General features: G+C 42.0%; 1 protein-coding gene across 1 annotated transcript; it reads right to left on the reverse strand.

Annotated features, from left to right (window-relative positions):
* Positions 1-295: 295 nt before the first annotated feature.
* Positions 296-7,914, reverse strand: slc19a2 (solute carrier family 19 member 2). Its single transcript, XM_061227060.1, has 6 exons — positions 7,708-7,914; positions 4,375-4,962; positions 3,529-3,817; positions 2,991-3,183; positions 2,247-2,388; positions 296-1,692 (listed from the first exon to the last, which is right to left on the reverse strand). The coding sequence occupies exons 1-6, from the start codon at positions 7,840-7,842 to the stop codon at positions 1,456-1,458; spliced, it is 1,584 nt and encodes a 527-aa protein (XP_061083044.1). The 5' UTR covers positions 7,843-7,914; the 3' UTR covers positions 296-1,455.
* Positions 7,915-9,477: the final 1,563 nt, after the last annotated feature.

A 9,477-nucleotide genomic window follows, 5' to 3' on the forward strand; every position in this document is an offset into this window, starting at 1 on the left:
CCTTGTGGGTCCCAGTCATGTACCTAGACCATTACGCTGCAGGTATGATTGAGCACGATTCCACACACCTGCGAAAAGTGCATGATGCAATAAGGTGTCACGTAATGCAAGACTGGAATTATAGTTCTGGGACTTTTCCTGTCAAGCAGGTGCATGACCCATTATTTACATTTAAAAATAAATGTTAAACCCAGTTCTTCATTTAACTCGCATGCAAGCGGAGTTTCTTTTCCAGCTACTGATTTTTATCTCCTGGGTCCACCACAAAATGGAAATAAAATAAATGCAAACCAAATATGTACAAAATGCGTTTATTGCCTTCATCATGAAATCAGTACACAACAGTAGAGTTCTTCCATCTGTAACAGTATATAATTCTACAGTAATTCTATATTTTGGCAAAAGAATGCAGTGGTTTATATGCTTTGAAACGGTGTATAAGTCTGACTCCAGTTTATCTGAATTTAGAACTGAACTGATTAGATTGATACTAAAGGCAACACTGGTTTTCATCAAGTACTTGCACACAAATACAAAAAGGAATGAGTACACTAATGTACAATAAAGGTGTATTCCATAGCCCATACTGTATGCGCTTACAGGGGTGCTTTGTGGATCATTTCATTTTTGAATACTCAATGTCAATGACCTTTTTCAAATTATTTCACCTGAATATTTTTCAATACAGAAGCTGAAGTCTTAAAGATCGTTTAAAAAAAAAAAAAAGAAATTCTACTTCACACACAGCAACATCATGGATTCATCCAATAAAAAATATTTTTGTGCTTCACTGTTCATATATACACATTTTAAAAACAATTAGTGCAAAGGTATATAAATAGCATTTAAATCGCATCAATAAAGCAATTATTGCTCATTATTGAACAGTGACTACATTACTGTTAAGATGTAAATGTAACACTTTTAATGCACATTAAGTCTTATTAACCTTTACCAATCCATACAGTAACCATCTTAGAAAATGTATAATTGTATTGATTCCCAAGCCATTCCAAATGTTTATGGAGAACCAGGTGCACACTGCCAGACTTTTTGTACAAATGTCTTAAAATTAGAGACCCACATTTGTATGTTTATGGACCTGGAGCTTAGGTGGAAGTCATTTAGCGTTTTCCCCATTTAACAAGATTTTTTTTTTCCTCTTTAAAAACAAGTTAAAGATTTGATTAGCCCAAACTCATAACAAGTGGATTCTTCACTACATTCTTTGAAAGGGCGCATTCTTTTTCACAACCCCCAATACCAATACAATGAATAGTCCATTAAGCGACATGAGTCTGTATGCGATATCTCTACCTCAAGGCCATGTGGCTGATTTTGAATTATAATTTTTTTTCAGCACTTTGAGCTTGGGAAAATTGTTTCACAAATAAAATGTATAATACTAATAATAATAATAAGTGCAAAACAGTTGAGCAAAGTCATGTCTTTAGATCATAGCACTGTTCCTTCGCTCTCTTGGCTGCAAGGAACAGCCTGGTTCCCGGGGGTCTGCTCCACCGTGCCGTTGTTGAGAGACTGGCCTTCCCCACTGGAGTCCGGCTCCACCGGGGTGTCTCCGCCATTGCTCGGCCCGCCTGGCTTGCTCCGACACCTCTGCACAACCTTATACAGCCAGGCCACCAGGAAGATGACCGCGATCACAGCAAAGTAGCTGGCGTAGATCATAAACTAGAGAAAGAGAGAGAGAGAGAGGGAGAGAGAGGGAGAGAGAGAGGGAGAGAGAGGGAGAGAGAGAGAGGGAGAGAGAGGGAGAAGGGACGCCATGACGTCACAGTATTGTCAGACAGCGTGGGAAAACGTGATGGTCGACCTTTGACAGCTCATAAGGTGAAAGATCACAAATGACTGTGCTTCGAATGCTCTTAACTGAACATTCCCGTGATTGATGCAACGATCGCTGCCACTTCTAGTCCCACGAACCGTACCGACCGACTTTTGCCGATTAGATGTTCATGGCTGCAGCAAACCGATCCGTTATGTAAATCGTACCTTATCCGACCAGTGTTCTGCAGTTGTTACCATGACCTGGCATGCACTTATCGTATCGTACTGGAGTCTACAACACTGAATTAGAATTTGAGAACATGAACATAATGTTCAAGGGGATCAAACGGTCAACTGTCGAGAACATAAAAATAGGTGCCAATGGCTTCTCTTTGAACCCCCGCCCCCACCCCTTCCAGAGTAAGCAGGGTCCAGCTTGGCAGGTGCAAATGTGTTACCTGTATAATAATATCAAGGCCCAGCCCAGCAGTATCCACCACAATCAGAGTGAGCAGGGTCTGCAGTGCCAGGGCGATGAACGTGTTCACTCCAAACACAAGGGCATACCGCCTCATGCTGAGGTTAGCAGCTATCTGGTACCTGGTGGGGAGAGCAAGACATTAAAAGTTAATATCAATCCTGTATGACCACTTACAGGAAATCTTAAATGATAAAAATCTGGTTTAGCCCTGGAGCATTACATTACATTATTGGCATTTGGTAGACGCTCTTATCCAGAGCAGGAGACAATCCTCCCTTGGAGCAATGCAGGGTTAAGGGCCTTGCTCAAGGGCCCAACGGCTGTGCGGATTTCATTGTGGCCACACCGGGGATTAGAACCACCGACCTTGCATGTCCCAGTCCCAGTCATTTACCTTAACCACTACGCTACAGGCCACCCCAGGGCCTGTAGCATACAGGGAGCACTGTTAAGTTCCTCACTAGTTCACTAACGGAACAAAATATCTAACTGAAATCATTGTCACCAGCAAGATGGTTTTCAGCACCCTTTCACTAAAGTCCACCCCTACAATTTTCCTCAAGAAATATTTTTATTATATTCTGCTTCACATGCATACATGGAGTACCCTTCAAAATTCCACAGCTACACTTTTGGCTAGCGCATCATTTCCCTTTGAGAAAATGTTTCAAAAAAAATAAAAAAAATAAAAAAACAAACAACAAGTTCTGACGCAACTTACGTCGCTATGGTGATGAGTAGCATGTAAGTTCCCCTGAAGACAATGTAGGAGGTGTAGCACACCCAGATGTTCTGCACCGTGTCCATGACGTACACCGCCACCGCAATGACCACAGAGAAGATGAAGAGGGCCAGCTCTCCCCAGGCCTCCCAGGAGATCTTTACGAAACCCACCGCAAATGCAGCTGCCGCTCCTACAAAGGCCAGGGATGGGGGGGGGGGGGTGCACATGAGATCCACTCCGAATTCCTTTCCAAACCCATTTTAAAAGCACTTGGACAGGGGTGCCCAACAAGGGCCGATCCGTTTCGGGATTTTGTGCCAACTTCTGGTCTTAATCATTTGACTGAGTCAGTCGTATCTTACCTCACATGTGTACGAGTGCCGGCTGCAGACTGAGGGTGTATCCTAATGGTTTTACCGTGCTCAAATACAGGCTTGAACCAGAGCCGTCGGTGAATTAAAAACAAAGGCAATCGGTTGGACCAAAAAAACCAGCACGAGGACCGGAGTCGTGCACTCCTGCACTAGGAACATACCGAGGAGAGTTGAGATGGTCTCCACGTAGCCGTTGTAGATCATATACTCCGTGGAAGGCAGGATGGTCTCCCAGAGCGCCTGGGCATAGTTGACCACCTGGAAGTAGCCACAGGTGGATAGTGCCCACCACACCGACCAGGCCAGGAGGGCGCTGGAGGAGTAACACTGCAGAAAGTCGCCCCACAGGGTCTTCAGCACTTCCACCAGTTCACCGCACACGCCCCTGTCCGGATTCAACACCACCTCCTTCTCATGGCTGCTGATGCCACCTCCATTTGGCGTCGTTGTCTGTGCAAAAGTAACAGGAAAGGGACATTGCCTTGTGTAGATCCACAGATTATTATTTTTATTTTTATTTTTTTTCCCCACTTTCCCCAAACTGCCCTTGACAATTGTGCCATTTGTGCCACAGGTGGAATTCAGACCCGTGTCGCACAACGTCCGGCTCGAAGACGAAGCAAAACAGCAGGCGGATTTTTGGCACAGGAATCAGTGCTCTTACCTGCCTGCACAGTTTGGCTGGCCAACCCATTTAAAAAACACCTGTTCTCCAAACAACTGATTTTGAAGCAACAAAAATGTATTTACACTCCCGACCATCAAAGGCGCCATTGTTAGTTGAAAAGACTGACTATGAATCCGCAATTTCTTAAACAAGGGGGAGGGGAAAAAGAAAAGAAAAGCAAAGGACACACATTGCACAACCATAACACAAAATATACCTACTTGAATTCCTTCATTTACACGATGTTAGCTTGGCATTAGTTCCAGCTTGGATTAGATTTCATAAAAAAGAAAAGAAAAAGCACTTTAGCGTAAAACAAAACATACAACCAGACGCTAACCTCGATATCCGGATCCATCAAGTGCACAGCCACGTCACCGTTAGTCTCCCCCACGTCCCCGTTCGTCTGCCCCACATGACCGTTCCTCTGCTCAACATGACCGTTCCTCTGCCCCGCGGCCTCGACCTTAGTTGTCTGGTGGAAAAACAAGCTCTTGCTGGCTATGGGCAGAAACCAGGGGGCAATAAAGGCCACGATCATCGTCACCAGTGTGAAGACGCTCAGGTAGATCAGCCGGATGTGGGCCACGGACACCAGCAACTGCCCGGTCAGCGAACCGACGGCGGAGCCCACCAGCGTGATGCTGCGGCAGTAGCCAGTAACTTTCTGATACTCCGCCGGGTCGACCACGCTGTATATGTAGGAGTAGTAGGCTATGTCCGTCGCCGTGGCGATCCCGTAGAAGAACTCCACAAACTGCATGGCCAGCAGCCCTTGGACCCACACCAGCATCACGTAGGTCACGATGTAGCTGGCCCCCTGGAGAATGATCACGGGCTTGTAGCGAAGGTAGTCCGTCACAAGGAAGACCGGAAACAGGAGCGCCAGGTAGGAATACGTCCATACTGGATAAATCTCGTTGATAACCTGCAGCGAGAAAGAATTGCGTGCACCGATTTTAAATGGCGCTCAGATTGAAAGTGATTAGTTATTAGGATGACGTATTCTTCAACACGACTTCTGAATTTGACTTGAGTGACTTAATTTGTGTTCTTAATAACGGCGAAATAATAAAAGAGAACAAACTGCAAGCGGCGACAAATCTGACCCATTCACGAGAGTCCTGAGTTTTTTTATCTTGGAAATTAATCCTACAACAACTGGGTAAAGAGGGATTTAGCCAATTTAAATGAGATTTGAAATCACGAGGAGGAGGATTTAGATTTTTTGGCAAAAAGAAAAAAAGTAACAGGATCAAGACTAGTTCATGCTCCTGAAATTAAAGTCATTTTCGACCACATTTAGGCGTGTGAGTGACTTGGCAGGGTAAAAAACGGCCACGTATAAAAACGGCAAGGCTACAATTCAGACACTGTTCACTCAATATGGATGTGAAAACCCTCCAATTAAAGCTAAAACTATGCCATTTAACTGTATTAGTCATTTCAAAACTGAACTGCACATACAACATCTGGACATTTAAATTAGCTACGTTAGTTCTAAACTCTCTCAACCAAAGCAAAAACCCCTTGTGATTTGGGTGGAACCACGTCATATTGGCACTGGGACTGAAAGGATTAATAGTGTCAACGTTACTAAAATCATTTCAACAGCGTAGAATTATCGCTGTGATTAGGCGATCGTCAGCTTGCATTTAAAAGTCGGCAATCTTGTGTCGGTTTTGAATTGAGTGAACTAACCACAGAGACGTGGGACATGTCAAGGATAATAAGCAAGGAATAAGTCGCCCAAATAAAATATAAATGAACATATCCGCTCCCAAATTGTAGTTCGCTCGCTAATTTAGCTGGCTAGTTTTAAAACTGAATTGGGGTATTTGTAGTAGCTACATGGAGCTTAGTTTAGGAATTAGCCAATACAATATAAAACGTTTATTTTCCACACCTCGTGAGCATTTTTCCTTTTATGACCATGTTTTTTTCTAGCAATGAACCAAACACGAGCATCATCTTAAATCAGCAGGTCAAACTATTTTAATCTCATTAGGCTTTTAAAACGGCAACAATGAAGTGGATTACTTATAAAAGCAACAAAGAGTGATGACACGCGTAAACCAGTATCCTTCAATGTATGCCATCCATATAATGGATATGCATTTAGAATGTGTACTTTGGTTCTTAGTTACGATAGTTAATGTGTAACTGAACTTATAACGTTACTGTCCGATTTCTTGCACGTCAGTGTGGGAATTGTGTTGCCTCTTAGTCATATCAAGCTAAATTCATTACGGATAGGACCGTCTGTCGATCATGGGTAACGTTAGCTCTGAAGTAAACCACTACATTAGTAGTAGATGGTTGAGATGCAGACTTCTGACTGTAGTCAGAATTTACCATTTGTAACGGGGTGACACCATACACTCACCGAGCACTTCATTAGGAACATTTTTATTTTATTACAACTACTTATACATGCGATTATCTAATCAGCCAATTCTGTGGAAGCAGTCCAATACATACAATCAGGTAGATACGGGTCAGGAGCTTCAGTTAATGTTCACATCCACGCAGTGGGGGGAAAAATGTGATCCAAGTGACTTTGACCGTGGAATAATTGTTTGTGGCAGACAGGGGGGTTTGAGTATCTCAGAAACTGCTGATCTTTCACACACAGTAGTCTCTAGAGTTTGCAAAGAATGGTGCAAAAAACAGTGAGCAGCAGTTCTCAAATACCTTTAGAAGTCTAATAACCTAATAATACCTTTTTTTTCTTACTTTAAAAAATTTTTTTCACTGAAAAAAAAAAATTAGACGAGAGATAAGTAGCACTTTAGTGCTGTAATCACTGAATTGAGGGCTGAGAAATAAACGTTGAAACCCCCTGAACGTGTGCTTAATCATTATTTGAAGACGCAGCATTAAAATACGTCGTTAACTATTCACCGGCGAGTAGAAGCAGCGGCACGCAGTGGTCAGAAACGGGTACTATTCTTCGACAATGGAACCCAAAATTACAATTTATGCCTCGTTACTCAGGGCAGGTGGACCAGCACGCCGCATGCGAGAAAAGCACGTTGTGCAGTCGCGAGGTGAGTGAGGGGAGTAGCTAAGTTATGTTTCCGAGTCCAGAATGCAGCTAATAGCTACGTGTCCGAGTCCAGAATAGTCCTGAATGCAGTAACTCTGCTAGCTACATTATGTGCATTAAATATGACGTTTCAAATTACCCTTACGATTTGGTTCTGGTACCGGGCTTGTCACATTCAAAGATATATACGTTCTCTTAGGCGCTGCGCAACGATAGGGGTCATTTCATGGTGTCGAGAGTCGGAGTCGCCCATCACTAATCAAGGGCGAGTGCGCACGAAGAACCTAGAAGCCAAAAGATGCAAGCATTTTTTCGACTTGGAACAGGGGCCATGGAGATCAGTAATAAATAGGTACTGAAACTGTATTGTCCCCTTGAGATTCGGTTAAACAATCATACAAATAAACGGAATTTACTTCGTTATCTAACTTAGTCAACACAACAGGGATCACATTCAGTAAACTATTTTGGTAGACAAATTGACCGGATGTCTCATCAATAACTCTGGTTGTAGTTCAGTTCGTGTTAGCAAGCGAACTCAGTTTAATAAATTAAAGTGTGCTACGCACACGCAGCTGACCATCACACGTGCACAATTCGTAACACATCCGTAATCCGCCTTACCTCGATCTCTGTTAGATTCTTTTCAGGTCCCAACAAATATGCGGTAAGAAATGGTTCCGATGGCCTGAGACTGGTGAAAAACCCATAAACGCACAGCAAAAGTGTAGGTGTAGGGCGAAACCATGTTTCAGACATTTCAAGTGCTGCTTATGCTGCTCGACAGCAAACTGGCGACCTTCTGCATCATTTGCCAAGGTGTAGGCTTGTTCACTACTTCGCGGCAGCGGAAGATGACGTCATGTATCCTGACCAATCATTCAGTAGATTTAGTAGGTGTGACTCACATGTCACGAGTCCACAGAATCGTTATAAAAAAATAATAATATCCTAGTTGATTGTATTTTTTGCGGCGATAATTGTTGAATTCATTTTCTATTATTGATTTTATTCAGCAGTTTAATCATTGGCCCGAACGCTTTGGCTGAATAGGAAAGAACGCAAACGGTAACGTCTCCTTGGTGATGAAAGAGCAACAGCAAATTGCATCTTAAGCCATTCAGACCCGGTATCCATTGCAATGGACAGCGCATGTTTTTTGTTTTTTTTCCTATGTTAATGAATGATTTAGAGTAAATAACAGTCTTTTGATTAGTTAGGGTCTACTAAATAACCAATCAGATGCAAGTATGGCGCAACTGGTTTACATTTCAAAAGTTACATCACAGAGTGAAGCATATCAGGAGTAGGCATCAAATGAAGTAACTTTTATAACAGCATTATATCAATATTTAAACATTCATTTCTACATTTGATGTGTTAAACATAATATGTAAACGCTGACAATGCTATTTTAAGCATTATATGTTTAATTGCATAAAGTTTAGACACAGGATTTATTTTCTTTTTTTTTTTCAATGTCATTGTCCATTGCAATAGACATCAGGTCTAAAGAGATGCAACCTGTTATCCATTATAGTGAACACCGGGTCTAAAGAGATGTAATCTGAACAGGCATTTATATTGTGAAAATGACGTTGACACGAAAAAAAAAAAAAAAGTATCGGCATAGTGCAAAAAGTTAATTATTTGTACGAAATATGTTAATATTCAGGGTACACAGCAATAGAGATCCTGAAACTACTGGCAGATCGAAATTTATCTTTGGATAGTACAGATGAGAATGAAGGTGCCAGGATTCAGATAGTTGGTAATGGTAGAATTTTAGATGAAAGAGAGATGTCAATCAATCAATTTTTATTTGTATAGCAAACAAAGGGCCTTTGTCACAAGGCAGCTTTACAGAGAACCAAATTTTGGAGATATTCCTCAAGTGATAAAAAGCAACCCGAGAGATGTTTTTAATATGTGCATCAAATGCAAGATCTGGATCAAAAGTAACACCAAGGTCTTTGATGACAGCACTTGAAGTGATGGAAATTCCATCAATGTTTGCCATATCATCAGATAATTTACTTCTCAAGGACATGGGCCCCACTACCATTATCTTGGTCTTATCTGAGTTTAGCAAAATAAAGTTATGATTCATCCATTTCTTTATGTCTTTAAGACAGGCTTCCATTTTTGACAGCTGGACAGGTTTGACTGATATATACAACTGTGTGTCGTCAGCATGCCACGTTTGCGAATAACTTGTCCCCGGGGAAGCAAATATAGAGAGAAAAGCAAGGGCCAAGCACAGATCCTTGTGGTACTCCGTATCTAACCCTGGATTGATAAGAGGAGTCATTGTTAAAATGCACAAATTGATATCGGTATCATATTTAACATATGTTAGGGGTCAAATGTACATACATTATCTATTCATTACCT

Source organism: Conger conger, chromosome 17 (assembly GCF_963514075.1).
Source record: "Conger conger chromosome 17, fConCon1.1, whole genome shotgun sequence".
Lineage (NCBI taxonomy): Eukaryota > Metazoa > Chordata > Actinopteri > Anguilliformes > Congridae > Conger > Conger conger.